Below are 26524 nucleotides of genomic sequence, written 5' to 3'. Positions count from 1 at the left end.
CTATTCTCCTTGAGTCACCACATATTTGACTCCCTTTAATTATTGTCATTATATGACTTTTCCTAGGATAAGCATTGTATGAAAGAAAGTTACCAGCTTACTCCCAACTGTTCTTCATCTCTCATGAAGGTGTGGGAGGTATTTATTAAAAGCCTCAATATGTTCTCACTACAGCTTACTTAAATTGCTTCTGCATAGTATCAAGCACATTTGCAAAATTAAGAGTGTCCATATAAAAATTTTACTATCATACTTCTTTTATGCCAAGAACAAAATCTTGGCTTTAACTTTAGTTCAAAAGGAGTATGTGTCTTTGAAAGGAGTGCAGAGTACAGGGAGGTAACTAATTATTCAGCCTATTGACATAGCCGAGTGGGCCCAGCTTATATTTATTTATAATCCTTTTCAATGAGGATGTCTTAAAGACTATATATTGAAGAAATGAACAGGTCCATAAGGAAGTTGAAAAATTTAGGTATTTTAAATATAAGATGTGACCAAGAATGTTAATGGCTCTACTTCGCCATGGTTCACTGAGATTTTGCCATGAGCAGTAGACAGTCGTTGGCTCAAGGAGACTACTCTGGAGACAGCCGATTTCTGCATTTTGGTTTCATTTAAGGGTCTCAGAACGTTAGAGCTGGAAAGCAATAGACTTTATCTAGGTGGACTATTATAGGGCCTTGATTAGTTTAAAATATAGCCTTTAATTCAGAGTACTTATTAAGCCTTTAATATAAGCCACTCATAGTGCTTTGCACTGAAGATAAAGAAGTGAACAAGACATTAAAAATCCTGTAGTAAAAGAGATAATTAAATAATCATTCCCTCTAAGAGACAAATGCTATGGGACAGAAAGCGTAGAAAACTTGAGAACAATTTAGAAGGACCTGATGCAGATGTGGTAGGTGGGGTGGGGGTGGGGCTTTCCAAAGCCTGAGAAACAGATGCTCAGCTTGAGACCTAATGGATGAGTAGAAGTTACCCACACAACAGCGAGGAAGGAGGTGGGAGGAGTGGGCCTAAGTTGGGGTGTGTCTGTAGAATCTAATAGAGGATGTGGTGAGAAGGCCTGTGGAGGTAGGATTGGGGGGGCATGGGTTTTGGAACCAGGTCAAGGAGTACGGCTGTCATCCAGTGGCAATGAGAAGGTGCCGAAGGGTTTCATCAAGAGGATGATGGGATCAGACTGGTGTTTTAGAAAGACCGCACTACAGTGTGGTAAAAGGAATGGAGGATAGAAGGTACAACAGGCAGGGAAGATAGAAGGTAAGACAGGCAGCAGAGGAAGGAAGTTAGGCGTCTGCCCAGTAATCTAGACTCTAGTCGTAGTGGCGATGATGAAGTGTCTCAGTTCCTGAGGTACTTAGAAGAATACAAAGTGACCTATTGATTATGGGAGATGAAGCAATGGAAAGAATCAATGTCACCCTCTCCCCCACCCTCAAGCTTTCTGCCTGGAACAGAAATATTTTTAAAAATGCAACAGGAAGGGACTCATTGAAATAGTAAAAACTTGGAGATATGTTGCAGCAAATAGGAAACCCTTCAAAAGCTGGAAGCATTCAATGTAATACTACCAATAGTTCAGAGGTTTTATTTTATTTTATTTTTTCTATTTCAGATGCAGAATGCTTTTTTAAATGCAAAGGCTTAAATGTCACTAGATGCTTTTCAACCTTCATTTGGGAGCAGCAGTTTATAGGCTACAAATAATTGAATCTCTCTCTTTAATATCTCTTAGTTCATGAAGATCTGAAACTGTCACTGCTGAAAGGCAGGCAGTTTCTCCCTGAATAAATGAAAATTCCATGCACATCTGCATTTGTTCAGGTTGTTGTGTTCCTAGAAGGAGCCCAGGGACACCTGCTCACATTCTGATCCATGACTTAAGTTTATGCCGCCCCCTAATTCTGAATTAAATATACAGCTGTTAGAAACGTCAGCAAAATCACATAAAAGCGCTCTGATTCACTGCTGTTACACTATTAAATAATCAGTGTTCATGTCACATTGAATTGGATGTAAAAGTTCCTTGTGGCTGTTATTCCCACTGAGAGGCCCTTTAAAATACCCTTCTCTTTACCCACTAAAATCAAGCAGTCAGCGTAGATACACTATGGATATAGGTGGCTGAACCAATTGAATGAAGTCACGTTTTTTCAAATAGGCAGCTTAGCCTTTCTTGCTTGCCTGTTCTGGGATAATGCTTGAACATCTGGGCAGATTATTGTCAAATCTGATGCAAATACTGAAGAATCATCAGATATCACTTAGATTACATTTGTGGATCAAGGTGCCATCTAAAACAACCTCATGGCCAATATTTTAAAAAAAATTTTAAAGAGAAATCCCATCTGTATAAGGAGAATGTCCTCTTTTTATAGATATTTTATTAGGAGCTGCTGAAATGCAAAGAGTATTTTTATGAAATTAGCTTCTAATAATCTTCTAATAAACAAAAGGCAAAGCTCTTATGAGAAAGTTACCATTGTCTGTCAACACAGTACACTCGCTAAAGGGAGGGAGGGAACGAGTAGAAAGTTGGACGGAGCGGGTGAGGGAGAGCTGGGGAGGGAGGGGGAGATAGAGACAAAGAGGGCATGTTATGGGACTGTCCACTAAGGGAAGAGTTTGCTACAGTAGCCACATGCGATTATCAAACCTAATCACTCCCAACGTGGCTGGGAGCCTCCATGTTACTAATAAAGAAAATCTGCCTCAACCAGCTCACTATGAAGAAACGGTTCTACTTAACAAAGATATTTCCATGCAATTACCAATGGCAGGGATGACACCCAAAGTCTGCTGGTATTTCAGCTATTAGAAAACCTCTGTGAGACAAGTATTTTCTCTCCTCCCTCTCATTTTAACAATAATTTTCTGGAATCAATGTTTCTAATTGTAGTCCTTTAACTGAAGAGGAAGGAGAGGGATTGGAAGGGAAAGGATTGTAAAGAGTATGAAGAATTAAAAGAAAAGGAAAGTCTGAGCTGTTTTAGCCACAGAACCTCTGTTTTTCTTGTAGGTAGTGACACCAGAATGGCTTGAGTTTAAATCCAGGGTGTGTTTTCTTTCTTGAAAAGGTTATTTCATATCTTTGAGCTATAGTTTCCTCTTTTAAAAAGTTGGATGGATGAATATATTTATCATGGGGTTGTCATGAAGATTAAATGTATATGAATTGCCAATCACATCATAGGTGCTTAATAAATGCTGTTCTCCAAGTGACAACTGCCTTTGTACCTTCCTGCTTCAGAAACCCCAAAACATGAGAAAAACATACAAACAGAGGAAGTAAAATAAGGCATTGCTGTAGAAAATAATTGGAGACATAAGAGCTAAATCAGTGACTATATGCCCTGTCCTCTTTTTCCCAGTGGATTTGAAGCACTTTTCTATGTTAATTTGCTTTCTTTACCACAGGATATTGAGACTATGATTCCTATCTATATATTTCTCATGATAAAATTTCAAGTCAGTAGACCAATTTGGATTTCTAATGAAATGCACTCCGGTGCACTATTAACTATTAATAAAGCCTTTAAGTGAGTGGTATGACACAAAGATAGTGCATTATAAGATATTTCCCAAACTGAAATGGAAGTCCAATGCTAAAACATGCTGTCATTTTTTTGTGAGCCTAGACTAGCTATTGATCTGTAATTTTGAAAATCTTGAATCTCCTTTCCAATCTCTATAGGTATTTATGTAAATCTTAAGTTTGGTTCAGCTTCTCCAAACTATCTTTTCTTATTTAATTTCACTCATTTTTCATTTCAGTCCAGACACTCTATTTTCTAAAGACAATAAACACTAAGTTGTTTTAGTGTAAATACAAAGTACAGAACTGAGTCTAAAATCAAACAATTGATTCCAGAAGAGTGCAACATGTTTCCTAGCTGAACAGGAGACACGTGGGTTACAAATGTGCACCCACTTGACACTAATGAATAATCAAAGACCTCAAGAAAGGAAAGGAGAAGAAAAGGAAAGAGAAAAGAAAGAAAATGCCTAAGCTAGAACCTTGAGAACATGTCAAGATAGTTAGGCAAAGTCACTTAACCGTTCTGTGTTCCTGAGAGCTGAAGGTTTCACTTTTATAAGCTTGTCCAAGTCTTGGCTATTCAAAGAGAAGAAAATAAGTTCGGATTAGTGATAGGATTTTTGGTGGTGCTAGTTCAACAAAGAAACATTATAAACCCACTCCACCCAGGGACAACAGACAGATGAAAACATGAAATGACTGCTTTTATGTGGTTACCTCTGATTGCTTCTGATCGCTGCAGGGTTCACTTTGATGAGGTTATCGAGATCCTGGTTTCTTTAAATAGAAAAATAAATAGGTTGCCGATTAATTATAAGGTTCTTTTGATAATATTATTCCAGTTATAAATCTTCTTAGAGTACTAATAAAACAAAGTAGTCTTCCTGACTAAAGCACAAAAATTAACAGAGTTCTATTACCGTCGGTTGTTGGTGAGAGTTTCAGGATTCACTTTGATGAGCTTGTCAAGATCTTGATTCCTTTAAGTGGAAAAAAATTAAAACAGCTAGGTTAGCGATAAGAAGGGTTTAAGTTGGTTGAAAATAGGAAGGATCGGCTATCTTATCATTTAGTTTGAGCTGTACTGATTTTGCATAGAATATCCTTGAAAAAAGGTTTTTACCAATCCAGGGGAGGGTGAACGATGGTGAATCGGAAGGAGAATCCTCTGATTTCACATGCTGTGCTGTCAGAGCACATTACCAGCTCTCACTGATTAATTGTTCACAGCAAAAGTTGTGATTAAGAACTCTTCACTCTGAAATGTTTTAACTTGATGAAGATACAAACTGATTCTAATATCCTTGTTGTTTTAAAAATGATATTCACTAACTAAATATAGTTAATAATAAGTTCTAAAATTGGGATTACACTTAACATATGGTTTGGCAAAAGTGAGTTCCAGCCATCCATCAAAATTTAGTTTTCTTCCCTCTTTGATGACTGAAAAGCCAAATTAAACTCAGTTGTTCATGGTCAATTTAGTTACATACTCTGAAAATGTCTGGTTCCTATTTGAAGTCTTACCAGTATCTTTTCCCAGTCACAGAACAATGTTTCCTTTTACATGCTTTGCTATCATTCACTGCCTCAGTATACGGCCTTATTTTAAGGGCTGGGAAGTTGTGATTTCTCCAAGTGTTCCTCTAAACCCCATTTTAATATTTATTCAAAGAAATACAATAGCCTCCCATGTCAAGAAATCACAGGACAAATAACATCTGCTTCTAGTGCCGTCTTGGACAGCAACCTGCCTGTACCATGTTCCCTCCCACAACCCTTTTTAATCATATAAAAATAAAATATCTTTTACTCGTTAAAAACATTGACGCAAGGTTAGAAACCGAAGGAGACCTACTTAGAAGTTAATCATGAAAAAAGTCTGAGAAAGGTCTGCATTTCCCTCCCGCAGCCCGAACCCTTTCGGTAGGATGTGCTTCCCACCCAGCCCACGGATTCTCTCAGTGTGATCCCTTCGTCATCTTTCTCAGGTCCCTGCGGTAGACAGATGGCCCCTCACTGAATTTCCACTGTTTGACTTGTCTTGAGTAGTAATATTCTCAAAGATAATCAACTGGTATCTACAAATACTGTTAAAAGAATGACTAGCCCTGGCTGGTGTGGCTCAGTTGGCTGGGTGTCGTTCGGCAAAGCAAACGGCTGTCAGTTCGCTTCTCAGTCAGGGCACAGGCCTGGGTTTCAGGTTTGTCCCCAGCTGGGGTGTGCACGGGTGGCAACCCGATCGATGTTTCTCGCACATTGATGTTTCCCTCCTTCTCTTTCTCCCTTCCTTCCCCTCTCTGTATAAATAAATAAAATCTTTTTTTTAAAGGATGATTAATATATGAACACTATCCAAAATATAATTTCCTTACATAAATTGATTGCAAAACCTGTCATAAAGCTAACCTGTGCCTGAAAGATAGCAATCTTTAAAATTAGGTTAATTTCACATATTAGAAGAAAAAATACAAACAATGAAACTTGTTCATTGTTCATGTTCAAAAGCCACAATCTTTCAAAATATAAAATTAACCACAAACATGACAACTTCCATTTTAACTGTTCTGCTGAACATAGAAAATTTGATTTATCCAACTATCTAGAACAATGATATTTAAACAATTGTTTTATAAATCCTATTAACAAATATAATTTACACCACAGCCCAATACTCTTTTTTTCATACAGACACATATACACACACAATAAAACATAACCTTCATGAAGTAATACCCTTGCAACATAAGAAAAACGTTCATTTTCTACTCTATTTAATCCATTTTATTTAACTGGGAAAAATACCACTCACTAAATTAATTACAAAATACTTTGATGGACTGCAACCCGCAGTTTGAGAAACACTGACTTGGAAAACATAAGTGTATGCTATGTTCTATCACTAGTTCCAAAAAGACAACACGTGTGTTATTAAACAGGGATCTCAGTAACAGTCCTGAATTGCCTTGATTGAGAGCATCATGCAACTCATCTCAATAAATTGAAAACAACAAATTTACAGATTTTTCTTTTTGGTCCCTGGGTCCCTACAAACACAGGTCCCTTACATCTACATTTTATCTGGGAAAACATAACATATTTTCTACTTAAGTTACGGCTTGCATTTATTTTGCTTTACGGGATACATTAGAATATTTAGGTATTATTATTTCCATGTAGTTTAAAAGCTGTAAAATGTACATTTGTGCCATTGTCATCTATGAAGTGATCATTCAAGTGACCCTATAAAGCAAAGAAAGACACCTTTGGCTGTCCCATGGCAAGAGCAACAATCCTAGCTTTAGAGCCCCCTCTATGTCCCCGAGGTTCTCAATTAACTTTCACTTATTTTAAGACTAAAGTCTGCACGCTGAGGTTTGAAGAATGGGAACTGAGCTGGGAGTTAGGCTGGAAATTAGAAGAATTCACAGAAGACAGATTTTTGCCCCTGGCCTCAGTACTCTCATCCGTAAAATGAGGACATTGGATTGGATCATCTCTAAGGCTCTTCCTATCTCTAACATCTATTCCTAAGAATCCATGAATCTGAAATTTACGGCTTGTCATGTTCATTAAACTACCTAGTCAATGCCTCTTTTTCTTTTAAATGCAACATCCTAACAATCCAGTCCATATCCAGCAAGCAGCACATGAGTATTCCAAAATGTAATATATTAAATTGACAACCTATTATTGTCTTGGAATAACATCTCTGTGCCCCTGGTACATAATTAGCTTTAATCTATGATAATTGCCATCTGTTAATAGGATTCAGTTTGTCTGCTGAATTCTCTTTTTGGCATCCACAGTCTCTAATTATATCTAGTGTGCTACTCATGATACCTACTTGTACTCTTCAAGCCCAGTAGGTGCTCAGCAATTATTCACTGCCTAACAGATCACAGAACTACTATCAGTCTTCCACGAGTTTTTATCTGTGATCCTGGTCAAATAAACTAACCTTCCTGAATTCCTCTTCTGTAAATTGACTAGGTTCAGCTGAAACCAAGATTTTCAAATTGTTCAAACCAACTGGCCTATGAGTTTCCTGAGGTTCCTTCATTCCACCTCTAAAATTTTGCAATTTTTATGTGTTTTTATCAAGACAAAAAATTATGAAACCATTGTCTATATATATAATATATAAAATAGTAGTATATAATAATATAAAAATCTTCATGTAATCAGACACAAAAAGTGAATTTCATTATCGTACAGATATTACTTAAAGAATTATCAAAATTTAGGTCTATAACTTTGCTGGGAGCAGCAAACTATCTAAAAAACACTGAACCTCATAAAATTTTCACTAACTACCCGAAAATTCTCTTCAAAAATAAGGTGAATGATATTTGCTGGTGAATCTAAGGAAATGTCTAGACCTTTTAAAAATTATTATTAATAATTTTAGTCAATTTGAGAGACAAAGGTATTTATGGCAGTTCTACAAAACAAACAGCACATAGACTAGTTACGTTCCTACCACAGTCACTCTCTTCAATTGCTTTACCTGAGGCTGAAAAAAGTGAAGCCACCACCATGCATTTTTTTCAGCTGTCTTTCTTTCTTGTTATTAACAAATAGATCATCTAAATTTCCAGGGACGTATACAAATTGTGCTGCTTTTAAAAGATTTATATTGAATTTGTAAATAGAATGATTCTGTCATTTATACTCATATTGTGCTCAGTTAAAAAGAAACAGACATCCCACACCCCATACCTCCAAAAACAAGAAAAAAAGAAAGAAAAACATCTTTCTCTTACCCAGCCATGTTTTTGACAGCTTTGCAGTTTGGATTAATAAGTTCATCAAGACCTTGTTCACTGCTAAAACAAAATAAAATAAAAGGTCAAATTCAGCTGGAAATCAGTAAATTTCATAACTGGCATTTTTTTCTTTTGACACTTGAATCAGTCAATGAAATCCTGGATAAAAAATGATAAATTTATTGTTTCTACTTTATATACACTAGTTATTTGTTTAAAATCCTCAAAACAACCTAATAAAGATGTATACTAGCATCCCTCCCCACCCCCCACCCCTCTTAATAAAAAAAGAAATTGAACTTCAGAGAAGACACTCCTTGGGGCCAGGTACCTAGGAAGTGACCAAGAGTGAGCCAGGGTTGAAACCATGGCAACTGGATCCCAAACCCCATGCTCCTTCCTCTCTCCATTCATAATGATTCCTTACATTTGCAGAGTGCTTTTCACCAACATTATTTATCTTCACAAGAATTGAAAGGTAGCTTGGAGCTGCTCTGGCCTGTTTTTCTTAACTTATGCCCCAGGGTATAATGGGTCTTCTCAAAAAGACAGGACCAAATTCAATGTCAGGCAAAAATATTTTAATCAAGTATAAGAATGTTATGTTGCCAGTTTTCTTAGGAGTCATTTAAAAATTAATTCTTGGGTTTGTAAAGGAGTAGAAAGCCAATGTTCTTTAATTTATTCAGTTTTATAAACTTAATATTTATTAACTAGAAATTTACAGTAACAAGCTAGTTTGCTGTTTCATGTCAAAATGAATTTCTCAAGAAATAATTATACAGAATTAGCCTCAATATTATCACCCTAAACAATATTCTAATGAAATAAGTGGAAACAATACTAAAAGAAAAAATTACACAGTATAATTACATATCAACAAACCAATTTGTTTTCTTTTTTCTCATGTCCCCTTTCAAAATGTCCTCAGACAAACAATCTTATTTTTTCGCATAAATTGGAGACTTGTTCAGGAGTCCTGAATAATCCTATTAAGCTTAACTTTTGTTTGCTGAGGGGATCACTTTGATAAGATTGTTTAGGTCTTGGTGCCTCTAACAATGATGTAAGGTTTATTAGCTGGTAAAACAACTACAATCAACAATTTTTATATTTTTTTCAATCTTAATATTTATTTAAATGATCATTGCTAATTTAAAATTTCATCATTACTTGAATCTCTTTTTCCCCCTAGGGAAAAGCAGATTGCTACTATTAATTCATTTCTTGCATAATTTTGTACATATGAAAATTCATTTTCATTTTATTCTTATTTCTTTAAAGACAACCTTATATTTAAATTACTCATAAATTCCTTACTGTCCATATTGTATTTTTGTAGTAGAATTAGCATTTAGCATTTTTTGGAGGTATTAATGGATAAAAGAAAAATATAAAATTGCTCATCATTTCTGTGTTCCTTATTTCCCTCCCTTTCTTAAAAAAAATAGAGATATTTTCTGATTCTAAGGCATGTAGACTATATACATAACATGAATATGTAATATTGAGACTACTGCAAGATATAAATGAAATCACTTCAGAATCACACTTCATGCAATGCTAAATCAGGACTAGTAAGACTTCAGATTATATAACTTGTTTTTATTCTAAACACTTAACTAGACAACCATAGCTCGAAAGGGACATTTCTAATATTACACTGGGCTCTCATACAAACCCTAATACCAAAAAACCTGAACAAGAAGCCTAACATAATACACTTCATTATGAGGACAATATGTTATATATCTTGAGGAGAAAAATGATCAGAAAGGCTTATATCACTTAACTCGTTTTTAGGATTAATCTCTAAACTCATTTTATCATGTACCTATCCTCCCATGCACACTATGTTGAACTCCATGGAATTGTCATTTGATGGCAATCCCATGCCAAAAATGGCATGGGATTTGATGGCAAAAATGGATGAATGTCAGTAATTTCATAAGTTTCAACATAATAGGAAAATTTCTTTGCTATCTATATCTACTTTGAATTAGTCATCGAGTAGTGCTATAGGGATCCAACAAAGAAGAAAAGTTATAACAGAAACAATAACACCAATAGATAATGCCTGGTAAGTACTTGATCACTGAGTGCTTTATGAACTTGATTTTATCTAATTTTTGTGGTAACTCTTAAGGAAGGTAACTCTTAAAATCCTCACTTTACAGGTAAAGAAACTGAGGCATAAAGGGCATTAAAGCCATTTGTCCAAGACTGCATAGTCAGTAAATATTCTCTTAGCTCAAAAATTTCATTGTCAAGTGGAAGAGATGGACACATGACCTAATGCGATATATGGTAGGATGCAGCTACTAAAATAAAGGCTCAAACACTACACGGGAAAGATCATGTAATTAAGGTCACCCGAAGCTCTAGAAACTAAGTCCTCTTGGAAGACGGACAAGGGAGAGCTATCTTTCACTGAATCTTAATCGGCAATATAAAGTATTACACAGTCTCTAGATTCAGCATCTGACCCTCAGTAAATGACAGTAACATTATATTCTTATTTGATGAAAAAAATCTAAGGACAATTTAGCACTAAATATTCAGATAATAGAATAATGAAATTTTGGGGTAACCCTAAAGTGAATGAAAATATATGCAAAGGGTGAGGATGGGTGGGCAGCTGGCTATGTTTTGGAAGCCATCCCAACTACATTCAGAACTGATTTTTCTCTTCCACTCACATAAAATGCGGTCTCATCCCAGGGTCTGTAAACTATGGTCCGCAAACTAAATCCAGCCTGCAGTCTCTGGTTTTGTAAATAAAGGGTTATTGGAGCACAGCCACGCCCATTCTTTATAATGCGGTATCTGTGGCTGTTGGTTGACTGGTCAGGACAGAGACTGCTTTGGCCCCCCCACACCCAAAATATTTACTATCTAGAAGGCTTTTAAGCAAAAGTCGCTGACCCTGATCTATCTAAGAAAATGTGTTTTATTTTATTTCTTTATCGTCATTCAAGGACATTTTTTTTTATTGCTTTTTAGAGAGAGAGGGAGGGAGAGGAGGAAACCTCGATGTGAGAGAGAAGCATCGATTGGTTGCCTCTTGTACACACCTGGATCCGGAATCAACCCGCAACCTGCACATGTGCTCCGACCGGGTAACACGATGACACTCTAACAAACCGAGCCTCATTGGCCAGGGCTAGGCTAAGCAATTTTATATGATAGCTACAGAGTGTAAATAAGAGCGTTCCTATATGCGAAGTAAGATAGGAAATCTATCAGGAAGATTTATTCTTTAGTATCTTTCATATTTAACTCATGTTCAAACTACCATAACAATATATAATTATAGCTTCTTGGTTTTGCCATCTTTTTGATTACTTAAAATGATGTGCCTTAGAGAAAATTGTATTTATATAAAAGACATATGCCATTTTTTTGGTGTCATCCTTATTGTTTCAATGAACTAAGGCTAATTTTTTTTTTTTAAAATGATCTCCCAACTTTAGGTTTTTGAGTGATAGACAGAAAGGAGATGGGAATAAATGAGGGAGGAAGAAGGAGAAATTTTCTTCACATGAAACTTCTTTAGACCGCTCAGCTCTAGGAAATTGTTCTGGGGCGATGTTCCATCTCACGGGCAATCCCGATTTATTCTGAGGGAACTCCAAGCATGGAACTCAAATCCCATACTGGTAAGAGATACTTTAAAGAATTCTCTCTCCTGCTCTAAAGCTCACAGCCAGATTGCTGACCCAGAGTTGTTGATTCCGGGTCCCCTCAGTGGCTGCCTCTGTGACGGGACAATGAATTTTATCATGTTTTTTAAGTTGAGTAGGAAAAAAGAGGGGAAAATAGGGAGAGTTCTATGGGTCTCACCTTCGGTTAGTTCTGTTGGATTCAGGAGCCACTTTGATGAGACTCTCAAGGCCTTGGCCCCTTTAAGGCAGAAATGATCATATCAATGGCAATTTACATCATGTGGTTGCAAGTATTTATTAAAACTTAGAAACATTTTTATTGTAAAAATATTTTACTATGAGATACTTATTAAAACAGAGATCATCTCAAAGGGTTGGAGTTTTTCTGTGCTGATTGAATATATAAATTTTGGACCTAACTATAACTGCATAGAAATAATAAACAATAACTAATGCTTTTGGAAAATTTGTGACGTGCCAGGCACTGTTCTAAGTGATACACAATTTGTGTGATTTAATTCCTATGCCAATTCTACGCCCTAGGAAGAACTATCAGCCCAATTTCACAAAGGGAAAAACTGAGGCGCAGAAGGATTAAGAGTTGCCCACATGGCTAAGAGTGGCAGGGTTGAAATGCAAAGCTAAGCAGCCTAACTCCAGAGTGCACACACTTTCCATCACTCCAGCTGTCTCACTGGGGCATAGGAATGGAATTAGTTTTGGAGTAACTAGAGAGAACGTGCTCTAACTTCCTCACTTCGAGGATGAGAAAACTGAAGCCCAAACAGGGGAAGTGGCCAGTGCCCTTCACAGAGTTACTGAGGGCAGACAGACCCACAGCTAGAGGCGCCAGCCCAGCTCTCCTTCCCCTCTCCCGTGTCATCCCTCTGCTTAAGAAAAAATAAATAAATCCATAATAAAAGCACCCTGTCTATTCTGGAAAAACTACTCACTATTAATTGACCAAAATTGTTTACATTTTAGATACGAGGTTTTGGAGGTTACATGGCTTTGCGTGACCTCTCATTGAGTTCAGTGTCAGTCAGCTGAAATTATGATTCAATTTTATTTTAAGCATTGGTCAGCATGAAACAAAAAAGAACAGCTTATCAAGTCTTACCCTTGCACACTTTTTCCTGTTCTTGGATTCACTTTGATGAGCTTATCAAGGTCTTTGGAACTTTAAACAAAAAAGCAAACAAACACACAGTAAGTAAAAAAGGAATTAAATCAATTAAGTATTTTAATTTAAAGAATATATGTCCCCAAGATGAATTATACCATTAAGTTTTGGTATTTGAATTAATAGCAATCTTTGTTCTTCATTTAAAAGAGTAAAAAATTTAACCTCTTTACAAATCATTGACACACTGGCTCAGTCTATTTACCCTCAAAATAAAACCATAAAAATAGGCAAGATTGAGTTTTTAAAAAATAAGTTCAGAAATTATATAGTGATTTGCCAAACACTCTCACCTGGCCCCTCTAAGTATTCTATCTAATACTGTAGCTATAGTATATTTTGTCCATAATTTACATTTATAGTGCATTTTTTCTTTAAAAGAATTGTATATCCATTAGTTTACTTGATTCTTAAAATAATCAAGTGACAAAGGTGGAAGGAACATTATTGTCCTTATTTTATAACTAAAGAAGCCCAAGTGCAGCATGTTCAAGGCACCCACGTGGCAAATAATGGAGTCCAAACTTTCTGATTCCAGTCCAAACATTTTTCAACACAGTGTCTCTGATGAGTGCTACAAGCTGGTGCCAATGGCAAAGGAAGAAAAATAAGACATAATCCTCACCCTGAGTTACTTCTGTTTACCTCATGGGTCACTTGGTTGAGGTTGTCAAGACTCTGGCCCCTTTAAAATATTAAAGAAATGATGAGGTTAATAGCAAGTGGGTAAAATTACTTATTAAAATTCAGAAACAGTATAAACACTTACTGAGATCATGTCAAAGAGTTGAAGACTGAGATCATGTCAAAGAGTTGAAGACTGAGTTCAAAGAGAATGTAGGGATTTGTACATATCTAAAACTCATTAGACAATATTTTAATCTTGGAGCCATTATACCAGTAGCAGATACTGTTCCAGGACTCTGTTTCTGTAATGATTTATAATGCTACATGCTTAACCTTTGCCAGGTTCACTGAACATTTTGTAGTAGACTGGTAGACTGTATATACATCTCATGGAAAATTCCAGAAGATATCCTCTTTTTTCTCCTCCTCTGAGGATATACTTATTGATTTTTAGAGAGCAAGGAAGGGTGAGAAAGAGAGGAGAGAGGGAAACATTGATGTAAGAGAGAAATATGGATCTGTAGTCTCCCATTCTCTGCCATACACACCCCCACCGAGGATTGAACCTGCAACCCAGGTATCTGTCCTGACTAGGGAAGAACCTGAAACTTTTTGGTGTATGGGATGACACTCCAAGCAACAGAGCCAACTGTCCAGGGCCAGAAAGGCACCTTTTTAATATCAACCTCGAACACGTTGTTGGACTTTCAAATCAACTTTTATATATTATGTAAATGACATTCATTAGCAAGTTTCCTATTCAGAGCAATGAATTAAGATTAATATACTAGTTTGTTGAAGTCCATCATATACAACTTGGTATCTGCTTCTCGTACTTATAGCTGTGTGTTAAAAGTACAAATTTTGGCTCGTTCTGTGTTGGCAACAAACAATAAAAAGATTAAAATCTATGGAGTTCTGAAATGTAAACTATATTTACTGTAATATAAAACTCTATGTATTCACTGAAAACATGTCAGTACTTCATCGTTACCCTTTAATATATCTCCTTCTGATCTTAATGGAATTTTGCTTTTCTTACCATTTCTCCATGACCTGTGGCCCTACTATGATCATATCTTAAAGCTCTGTGCTTATGTCTATATACCAAAGATACAGATATATGGAAGCCACCAGATGTTAACTCAAGTTTTTACTTGTATCCAAATGTCTGAGAATGTTTATACCCAGGCTAAAAGCAGCAAAAAGAATTTGAACATTTTTCATATAAATAATGAATTAACCCGACAAATAACCATTCTACTCCAGAATACTCCTTGTTGATTTTTTTAACTTAGTTGTTTTTTGTGTAAACAAAGTATGAGAGATTTAAATGCCAGTGACTGAAAATAAAAATTCCTAGGATTCTATGTCCAGATTTGAGTATTCAAAAAAAAAAAAAAACACCAAAAACACAATGATAAGTATTGTAATTCCTCCCTTGTAATATTTGTATTGGTTGTGGGGTTTGCTTTGAATATATTGCAAAGACCTTGATCTCTTTAAACATATTAAACAAAGTACAAATCAGCATAAGGTTATTAAAATTTCAAAGTTCATCAAGTCAACAAGGCAGGAATGAGCCTGGAATAGAAAAACGATCAACTTGGCTAAACTTCATTGAACAAGTAAAAGGCCATAGCAAAGGATGAGAATTTTATTCTTCCTAAAATGTGATAGTACTGAGTCTTTAATAAGGGAGGGAACATAATCTTTATGTTACTTTTAAAAGATCTACAGGATAGCGCACACATAACCATACACACATGAATCCACAAGAACTTTTGTACATATGTGTACATGTGCACACATAGGCATGTGGATACACACACACATACCAACATAAGAAAAACAATAGGTGATGATTTGAAATACTCTCTTTAATAAAAATCAGAAAGGAAAACATGGATATTTTTTAGAGTCAAAATAAATTATATATTTGAACAGTATCTAAATCATTAAGAAAACATAAAGTCACCTGATCTTTATTACTGCTAAGTTACTATGTGCTAGGCATGATAGTATTATGATCCCTATTTTGCTGATGAGTACATTGAGGAACAGGGACACAGCTATTTGGTGACAGAGGCAGAATCTGCGCCCAGGGTTTTTGGATTCCTTGCTCCCATTCACTACCTCAAGTTACCTCTCTGAACCTGCAAGCAGCCAAGGAAATCAATCTTTCTTTTCAGTCTGTTGGATGCAAAATTGTACAAGTTTCTGGACCAGCGGCCAGCCAGGCCACTGAGAACAGGACAGCCTGACAGGCAGGGCCCCAGCTGGCCGAGCCCTGGCTCTGCCGACAGGGCCTCCAGGCATCAGTGACACATTTCAGAGTCTAATAATATCATGTGCTGAGTTAACCGAACGGAAAAGAGTTCAACTAAAACCACGTGGAATTATCTGGTACACTGTTTCCAGCAACATGCCAACAAGCTCAGTTTCAAATATATTCCATCTGCTTTCTTAAAAATTAAAATCAAGAGGATATTAGCCTTCAAGATTTACTTGACAATTCATGGGTCGGAGAACTCTCAGTGAGGTACACTTTGTTAAGCTCTTTGTCTTAAACACACACCACACTTCATACACATAAAACATGCAGCACACAAATACTACACTACAAATAAAGCACTACACATGTGAGGACAGTGCACATATATACACACATATACTACTTACATACCCACATACATACACTTATACATATATACCACTTACACATACACACGCACTACTTATACATACACACATGTGTATGCACACATTGTGATGGTTAATTTCATGTTTGAAATTGACTGGGCCCAGGTATCTGGCCAAACATCATTTTGGGTGTGTCTGTGAGGGGATTTTTGGATGAGATTAACCATTGAATCTGTAGAATGAGTAAAGCAGATAGTCCTCCCATGAGAAAGCCCCACCCAATCAGCTGAAGTCCTGAATGGAACAAAATGAGTGAAAGGGGACACCACGTGCCTGGCTGCTTGATCTGCATCTGTGGCCTTCTCCTGCCCATGGACTAGAACTGACAGCCTTAGCTCTCCTGCTCCTCATGGCTCCAGACTTCGACTTGGACGCCATGGGCTGATCTAGGTCTCCAGCTTGCTAAATACAGATCTTGAGACTTCTCAGCATGCGCCAATACCTTATAATACGTTTCTCTCTCCCCCACCATATCTATCTCTCATCTATTTATCTATCATCTATCTATATCCTATTAGTTCTGTTTCTTTGAAGAACCCTAATTAATACATATACATAAACTTAGACACACTCCTTACATATACATACATACATATATGTACAGGGTGAGGCAAAAGTAGGTTTACATTTGCGAGTAAGCAAAACATAGCTTATTCTTGCATTAGTATTTATTAACAATTGTATTACTTTTCACATGAATTGTAAACAAAGCTATTTTCATCCCGCTCTGTATATACATGTACTCCTTATACATATGTACATACACACATAGAAATAAATCACTTTGCTCAGAAGACATCAGTCAAAATTCCCATTTAATATTGCAAAATCTACCTGACAGAAAACCTAAGAATAAAATGCAAGAGATCATTTCTGTGTATCAGTTAAATAGAAATGCCTAATATGATGTGTTTCAGGAAAAGAGAGGTCTGTTTTGGCCTGAATTTCAATTTATTCTCTTGAATACAAACACTCAGAATGCTAATTAGCTTTCAAATGCCAGACAAAGGGAGGGAAAATGCTTCAAATACCTTACCTATTGATATTTTTATTTATTTCAGGATTCACTTTAGTATGCCCAAAGAGGTCTTGTTTCCTTTGAGAAAATAAATACATTTTAATGAATATTGTTTAAATAAAATACTAATCAAGTGAACAATGATCAGAAAAATTAAGTAGTAAATATACAAATTCTCTATCATTGTAATTTTTTAAGCTCTAAATGCAAGTGAAAAGTTTCTTACATCCTGAGCTGAAAACCATTTAAGTTGCCTTTTTCATTAACAAGAAACATGTTTTCTGTTTTGTTCTCAAAATACTTAAGTACACGTGAAACTTGTTATTTAAAAAAAATCAACTTTGCTGTCAGATACATCTTGTTAGAAGACCCCAAATGGTCAGCACTGAAGTTAGATAAATTTTTATACTGGATCTAGTCAGAATATAAATTTCTACTCAATAAATCAGATACAATCACCTATTCTATTTTTAGATAAGAGTAATGTTAATAATAATAATAATGTTTAAAATATCAAAACTGTTATTAATAGTAAATATTTTAAAATGATAAGAATATATGCTCTCAAATAAATCCAAACATTCCCCCAACTCAACCCTTTTAAATATAATTGGGTTATGGTGAGTTATAAAGGACCAAAAAAACCCTTAGATGGTGGAAAAATTAATGGCGCATTTCTAAGAGCACGTACATTCCCGTCAGGAAAACACATCGGGCAATTCCAAAAGGGGCAGACCCTGAACCCATAAGGGACCAAAGAGGACGGCAAGAGCACCAGCACTGAGCGCTGCTGCCGCCTCCTCACGCCGGAGGAGGAGTGCGAGGCTCTCCTGCGTCCAGAGCGCGTCCCTGCCCGGCCTTGCCCGGGCTGCCTTCTGAGACCATCGTCCTTAGAGAAGCTGATTTACAAGCGTTTGAGTCAAACCTTGCTCTTGGCTAGCTTTGTCATTTTGGAGAGCCACTTTGAAAACATTATCTAGACTGTGCTTTCTTTAAACACAGGAAATTCAATTCAGTAACTCAGCCTTAAAAACTGATCAAAGTCCAAAATCGGGGAGAAAATGCAACATCGGGACAATTCTTCAAAAATAAGTGATTTATTTTAGAGCAAGGGGAGAAGGTCCTATGACCCATAGTTATTGTCCAAATCCATGCTAATAAAATATGTTTGCAAAGTTAAAATGCCAAATCATTTTATCTTATTGTCACAGAAATCAGATTTAAGGCACTTATCAGTCTTACCCAGTGGTATTTTCACTTCTTCTGAAATTCATTTTGATAACATTATCAAAGACTTCATCTCTTAAAAAAGTTCAGATCAGTTTCAAAGTGTGTGTGTATGTGCATACAGATATATATCTATATATTTCATATTGTTAGTGATTACCTCAAGATATTTGAGAAAATAATTTTACTGATATTAAGTTCTCTTTTATTATAAAAATTGCCTATAAATAATATAGTTGAATCTTTTTGGATTCAGTTGGGCAATATGTAAATGTGAATTCACACAGAATGTACTATGGACTCTCCAAAATGAAGGTCAGGGTCTCAGGGATCAGACAGGGAAGAGAGAAGGTAAACCTAAAGATGGGACCCCCCAATATATCACTGAGAAGAAGTCACAGTGAATAACCAAGATTCAGGAACACCAAAGCAGTTCTCATTCTCTGTTAGTTTTCTCTGCCCTGGCTTTTGCTTTGATAACTATTATGAGATCTTGGTTTCTTTGGAAAACCATGAACACTTTATGACAGTTAGGTCTGATCTGAATTTTATCTGAAATCTGTATAAACAAGAGTATCCCTGAAAGGGTGTCAGAGGTTTCCAAGGCCAAATGACCAGAAAAACCTTTGATGTAATTATCCTTAGCTTATCTTGATTAATTTCCTCAGGAGTACTTGTTATAAATCACTTAAGAAAAACTTGCTAACATACCTCTCATTTTGCAATTTTGTCCTTTATATTTCTTAATTTAAATGTAAAATTTGGCTCATTTTTAAATTGTTTAAGAAAATATACAATAAGAGATTATGCAGCAGGTTTCCTGAACTTACTTCAATGCCCCTCAAATATGTGGTCCTATGGAAACAGCATTCATCCCTATTCCTTTGCATATTGCTATTGCCTTTTTTTTTTTAGAGCTTTTGTTTATTTGTTTTGTTTTTGTTATTGTTGTTCAGTCACAGCTGTTCCCATATCCCTCCCATTACTCTCCCCCCCCACCCCTGCCTCCCACACTCAATCCTCCCTCTCTCCCGCCTTTGTCTTTGTCTGTGGGTCCCTTATACATGTGCACCTTCATCTGTGATAGAGGAAAACCTAATCCTCTCATTTTTAATGAGGTGTAAAAAGCTAACCTGAAAAAAAAAGAGAGCCCCATCAAGTTAGGAATTTTACTTACCCTTTCTCATTTTTGTCAGGCCTTTGATTAAGATTAGTAAGACTTCCAAGGTCTTGGTTTCTTTATAACATTGTGTGGGTACAGGGGGAGGCAAGCAACGGAGAGAGAGAAAGAACAGTTCAATCTCTTACTGACAACAGCAGATTTCCCACAACAGGAGTATGATGTTAGCAGTATCTAAGGCATTAGAAGTCCTTAGAAATATTTAATTCAAGTGACTCTACTCATGCAAAATGCTGACAAGATATACTATCCTAATAGTAAGGTCCCAACCATCATTCGGGTATGATTAAATCAGTTTAAAGTCCCCTCCAGCTCTTTCTTTCTTTGTCCTTTATCGGTGGGAAGCTAACTTGAATACATTTTTAAAGATATTGTTGTCCTTTTTTTTAATGTTGTATTTATTTATTTTTAGAGAGGGGGAAGGGAGGAAGAGAAGGAACAAAACACCAATGTGCAAGGGATGGCCTGAAACCCAGGCATGTGCCCTGACCAGGAGTTGAACCAACAACCCTATGAAGGAGTTCATAGGCTGATGCTCAGTCCACTGAGCCACACCAGCCAGGGTGAGACATTGTCTTCTTTAAACATGAGAATCATTCATATCAGGGGTGGAAGTCAGATGATCAATATTTTAAATCTAAACATGCTGCAGACTTAGAGAAATCATTTTTAATAAAAAGTCCAAGGTTCTGAAGTAACCTTGGAAAGGTGGAACTATCTCTGTGACAGCCCCAGTTCTTTATGTAAATTGACCATAACCAATAAAATTTTCACATGTCAATAGCTTAAAACTTTTAGGAAGTATAAGAACTATTCCCTTTCAATTCCCCAATTATCCAAGTATTTCCTCTTGCAATTTTCATCTGTCTCTGATTTTGCTGTGATAAGACTATTAACATTTTAATTTCTTTCAATATAAGAAGATGGAAGTGGGGGTAGGGAAGAAGAAAAAGGAACTCTGAACTCCCCCTACTATACCAACAAGATCGTCATGCCTGCATCAAAGCCCAGATGCTATCAATTTATTCCAGATTACAAATCACTTCTCTTCCTTGCTAGCCCATAAAATGATCATTTGTATTGCTCACCCTAGTGTTCCTATTTCTGCTACTTTTGAGAAACTTTCCAAACTTTATTTTTTAAATATCTGAAATCTCATCTCTCTCTGCAAAGTTCCTATGACTACTTACAGCGGATTGACTATTATCCTACCTCATCTGTTCTCCACTTGGAAAAAATTAACCTGTAATAATACTTGCATATTTACATTATAATAATACATTGTTAGCAAGCATTGAATGCGTCTGGGATTATTACTGCCAACACTTTCATCGAGTGGACTTTAAGTGTTCTACGTTACAGAAAGTTGGGAACGCATCTGCAAAAGGAGGCATAGAAAGCTACAATACCATTCTGTTCCCAGGCTGGTGCAAGTAAATCATTATTAAAGATCACCAAACAATAGAAATAATTATCATGTTAGGAAGGCAAACTTAATGACTAACCCAATACAAGGTAAATAACCAATCGGCAGAAAACACAGAGATCTCATAAATCCTTCCACTTTCTCATTCTTGACTGTTCTAGGATTTCCTTTAATGAAACTCAAGAGTTTGGTTTCTTTCAACATGAAAAAATAATATCAGTAACATAAGTCAAGAAAATTTCCTAATATATCAGTAAGTGTCTAGAACTATAACTTAATCTCTTAAATGCTATCAGTTCAGTTACTGATTATTCATTAATAAAATAAATAAAACCACGGTTGTCAACTTTGAGATATTTACAAATATATTTTTTGTGACTCAACCAAGATTCCAACTGAAAATGGACTTAGTATATTACAAAGATTTCAGTGGTAAAGGGCTACGTTCCCAGCATCAAATTTCTTATAAAAAACATACTTAGTTCATAAACAGGCCTATTGTACACTATTTTCACTAACTGGATTGCTTCCATTTTTTAGGTTTAAGAGGGAACTTGGAGGCCATCTAGGTAGTACCCTTTAGTTTATGGAATAAGAAAACAGAGATCCCCAGAGCTTAAGTGACTTGCCCTGGGTCACCCAGATTGATAGTGGTGGCCGAGCCAGCCCAGAATATCCACCCATCTCCTGACCGTGACTGGGGTCCGAGCCCACCAGCCTTCCTGACCCTTGCTCTGAGCAAGGGGTCTCCCCAAGGAGAAGGTATACAGTTTAGGACGCAGTCAAAGAAGCCTGTAAGGGTCTTAATCAGACCTCACCTTTTGCCATCTTTGTTTGCCTGGGTATTCAGAAAGATGAGGCTTTCCAGGCTTTGGGCTCTGTAAAACAGAAAGAAATTCAAATTATAAACTGCATATTGAAATAAAATTGCGTGGTGCCTTGCAAGGTCAGATACAGTTTACATTCTTCATGAATTGCTCATTTACTTAGTGAATATAAGAGCAGAGATCCTTCTGAGCAATTATGTTTGAACTAATTGTTCGGCACTGAGGGTGCTACCCCATCAGCTAGTACATTTTCATGCCAGAGGAATACAACTCCCTCCCAGCTAATGTGTGAAAAAATAAAACAGGCAATCTGGGAGATCATATCTTCAGGTTAGAGACAGATGAACTTACCGTTTCTCTACTTGCTCTGCCTTAGGTGTTGTTCTGAAGATGCCATCAAGACCTTGATTTCTTCAAATGTATTAAAAAAAAGCACCTTGTCAGTGGTAATAATGGATACTTTATAGAAACATAGACCAGTTCACATCTAAGACAGGAAATAGAAACTTCTTGGGAAAGATGAGGCCCAATTTTTGAAATTGCTTTATTCCAAACAGATATTTTCATAGACACAAAATTTAAACTGCAGTGCAACTGAAATAAAAGTTACAAGTTGGGGGTACACACCCATAGTAGGCACACAGACGTTTTGTTTGGATTCATGGAGTGTTTTTGTTTTCAGTGTGAGCCAATATTTATTGTACGAGATGGCCGTGAAACAAATCTAAATTTCCAGGGCCTCCTGAAATTGTGCTGCAATGTGGCTCCAATTCTCACCGGACAGCAATCAGCTGGAACTGACAAAACAGCTGGGCTCTGTGGGTGGGGCATTGCCCTAGGCTTCACCCAGCCAACCTTCTTCGCTCATTTACACCGGCCCAGCCCCCACAGGCCATGGGATCTGGGCTTCATGATCTACTAATACCTGCTCCTCATATCGACAAATGAGAAACCTAAAAAGCAGCAAATGTAAGTGTGTTGTTGATAGTCAATCATATGGATCCTTATGGTCAAAACAGAGTAGGAGAGCCACATCTCTTGATCAATGAACTCGTTTGACATTTGCCTTGTTTCTCCTTTCCTTTGGTCCCTGTCCCTTTAATATGTTAGAACGCAAAGGAACAGAGAGGTAACTAAAATTCCACACATCTCTAAAACAAACCTCAATTTTTATAATTTTTAAAGTATGCAATTATAAATGATTCAAATTGAGGAAATAATGTTAACTGAGATAGTAAGTGGGTCTTGTAATGGTTAAACTAACAGCATTTAGTGAACAAACCAAACTCTGTTTACATACTAACATATTAATATTTCAGGAAGAGAAATGTTATTTATCTAACTGCTCTACTAAACAAGTGGAGAAGGAAAATCAAAGGCACTTTAATACCAGAATCTTTGGATTGTAATAACCATTCCCAATAATGATGAGATGATGATTTCTGCCGGCTTTTTTTCCAACATTTGTAGGACACTTTTGACTAGCCCAGAACATGGGTCCTCAGGCTCAAATATGGAAAATACAGAAGAAGTCACAATATGTAATTCTGTAATAATGCAAAAAAATAAATGCTTAAAAATCTTACCTATTCAAGCTTTTGTTCATTTTGATGATATTATCCAATTCTTCACTTTTGGAAGAGAAAAAAAAAAAAATCTCACATCAGTAAAAGCCTACTCAGAGTCAAAGGGCAGATTCCCCTTAAAAACAACCATTTCTAAATTCTCTGAAATACAACACATGTCTCACCTTTATCGATCATGAAAATCTTGTCTTTCCTTCAAAGCTGTCCTCAAATACCTCTTTCTCCATGAAATCTTTCCCAGTTCTCAACTCAACAGGGCTCCCTCTGTTTTTGGAATCCTTACAGCCTTTTGTTTTGTTGCATCTCCTTTATGGCAATTACATTACTATACATCTAACTTAGCAACTGCACGCTTGTCTCATTTTAATATCCCTACTCCTACATATGTGAGCGTGGACAAAGACACATAAACACCCACCCACACCACTTACAGTTTAGAACTGAATTTTACCTTGGGTCCTCTTCAGTCTTTAATATAGTGTCTTTCATCCAGTAGATGCTTAATACTGGTTTTTAATTGAATAAAAAAATGCAGATACCTGACTAATTATAGATTCTATTTTTGCACAACGTGCTTGCCCAGAGCAGGTATTGAAAAACACTTGTTCATTGGTAAGTCTGACTACTTTCTTGAATTCTGCTCAACCTCAGTCTAGGTCAGCTAAACTCGGTATCCTGTCTCTGTGTTCAGGGACTGTAAAGCTTTTACTGGCTGCTTCTTCAGGGGCAACCTGTTGAAGCAAATCCCCTGTTTTCCAGGATATCCCTTAGAACTACATGAGCTTAGCCCTCCCCGCCAGGAGGGCAACCTCATGCATGTCTTGCTTCCCTTCACTCCTCACAGCACATCCTTTCCTGTCTTATTTGCCCCCTTTTCTCGTGCGTTCCTCATCTAGTGTTTCAATTCACAGATCTTGGTCCTCTCTTTTTCCTGATCTAGAATCATATGTTTTTCACACTTTCTCAATAGTTCTATTGATTGATTGATTGATTGATTGATTCATCACTGGTGTCCATCACTGGGCATGAGGCCCAGGAACTCAGTAGTTACACATTCAGGCTCCCAAGTGAGGGATCCCTGGATTCCAATGCAGGATTCACCCCTTATTAGTTGGTGACTCTGGCGGAGTTACCCAGCCTCTCACTGCCTTGACTTCCCCATCTGTAGAGCAAGAATACTAATTGTACCCACCTCAGGAAAGAATCAAGAAGCTAATGAGTATAAAGTGTTTATCACGATGCCTGGCAAGCCACACATTAATTTTGGCCGTTATATTAAACAGGTCCCAGTCAATACTAAATATTTATTTAATAAATTGTTGCTATATTCATTTTTAACTGCGTTTAGAAATGCCAAGAATTTGGCTTAGCCTTATGGAGGGACAGTTGCTGAGTCACTTTTGTGTTTTGAAGATGCCTGACACAAGGTAGCAACAGGATAGCTATTGGTGCAGTCCCCTTAGAGACCCTTCAGGGCACGTTAAATCAGCTGTCACATGAATGCTTTCGGTGTTTGATGGTAGTATTGAAGACTGAGGGAAAAAAATACTGAAACAGAACAGTTACTAACTGTGAAAAAACTTGATTAATGTTTTGTCCTTGTGTGGGGCAAACATTACCCGGTTCCCTGACACAATGCCCCATTGTCTCTGCTTGCTTGAAATCCTACCTCCCAACTCGGAGGCTGTGGATCTGTCCATGTCCCCAAGGGAAAGAGCAAAGCTAAGAATCCTGTAAATTTTAGCCACACACCTTTCTGACTGCTATGAGTCACAGTGATGAGATTATCGGGATTGGGGGTTGCTCGTGTTTATCACAAGAACATTAGCATAAATCATGAGAAGACACTCTGTGGTAAATTAAATAAAATGGAGATTGCATCCTGAATGAAGAAGTTCCGCTTTTAAAATGGCCTTACATTGATGAAAGCTTTGGATATTAAGTTTCACCATTGCATTTGCAATAAATTAAATGTGCTCTTAATCAGATAAGAGTAACAGCCCATTTCACAAAGGAACATCACAAAGAGCAGCCGGGATAAATAAAGCTATTTCTAGTCCCTACGAATGTCCCGCAGGAACAATACTCAGCTATTGATGCAGCAGACATTCTCCCTGGCCCCCCTCAGCCCCTGGCTCCCGGGGGGAGAACACACACAGCTGTGGGACTGGTGCCTCGTGGCCAGGGGGAGTGGACAGCAACGTCCAACTCCCCGCAGATCTCACTCTTTCTGTTTGACTTCCAACAAACCGTGATTTCTCTTCAGTGTCACTCACTTATCTCTCTCTCTTAAACATCCCTTTCACCCACCAAAAACTATTTTAAATCCCTATTAAAAACAAAATATTACCTCAAACAAAAATCAATGAAGAAAATTAGAGATCTAGGTACTTAGATGAGAGAAGGAACGGGGATGAAACCTTCAGATACTTTCTAGAGTCCTCTCTGGATTCAGAGCTCCTCTTCTGTTTATGAACTTGCACAGAAGAGCCAAATGTTGCCTCTGTTTTTCCCTCCAGTTTTTTGACTGAAACTGCAATCCCTAATAACACTCTAAATATTGCCAAATTCCAGGAAGCAAGAAAAATTTGTAGGCAGGGGATTTAAACTATGAAATATTTATACCCGAGGTTTTCTCACTGCTCATCATTATTTTACCATGCTCTACTTTATAAACACCTACTTTGTACAAAGCATCAGGCCAGACTCAGTAAATGACATATGATGAGTAAGAAAAAAATATGCTCTAAGAGATTTAAAAGATGA

The 26524-nt window shown here is 36.8% G+C and overlaps 1 protein-coding gene across 1 annotated transcript in view; it reads right to left on the bottom strand.

Annotated features, from left to right (window-relative positions):
• The window catches only part of SCEL (sciellin), an 86097-nt gene that overhangs the window by 18086 nt on the left and 41487 nt on the right, over nucleotides 1–26524 (bottom strand). The window contains exons 11-23 of the mRNA XM_054586703.1: nucleotides 23759–23803; nucleotides 22524–22583; nucleotides 22164–22223; nucleotides 19917–19976; nucleotides 18755–18814; nucleotides 13790–13849; nucleotides 13102–13161; nucleotides 12160–12219; nucleotides 9321–9369; nucleotides 8314–8378; nucleotides 4468–4527; nucleotides 4265–4324; nucleotides 4067–4123 (exon numbers count right to left, since the gene is read on the bottom strand). Coding sequence (XP_054442678.1) covers nucleotides 4067–4123; nucleotides 4265–4324; nucleotides 4468–4527; nucleotides 8314–8378; nucleotides 9321–9369; nucleotides 12160–12219; nucleotides 13102–13161; nucleotides 13790–13849; nucleotides 18755–18814; nucleotides 19917–19976; nucleotides 22164–22223; nucleotides 22524–22583; nucleotides 23759–23803 — 756 coding nt within the window. The remainder of the gene's footprint in view (nucleotides 1–4066; nucleotides 4124–4264; nucleotides 4325–4467; nucleotides 4528–8313; nucleotides 8379–9320; nucleotides 9370–12159; nucleotides 12220–13101; nucleotides 13162–13789; nucleotides 13850–18754; nucleotides 18815–19916; nucleotides 19977–22163; nucleotides 22224–22523; nucleotides 22584–23758; nucleotides 23804–26524) is intronic.

This window comes from Pteronotus mesoamericanus, unplaced genomic scaffold (assembly GCF_021234165.1).
Source record: "Pteronotus mesoamericanus isolate MK-2021 breed Mesoamerican mustached bat unplaced genomic scaffold, CSHL_Meso_final contig_94, whole genome shotgun sequence".
Taxonomy (NCBI): domain Eukaryota; kingdom Metazoa; phylum Chordata; class Mammalia; order Chiroptera; family Mormoopidae; genus Pteronotus; species Pteronotus mesoamericanus.
This window is presented reverse-complemented; position numbering and strand designations above follow the sequence as displayed.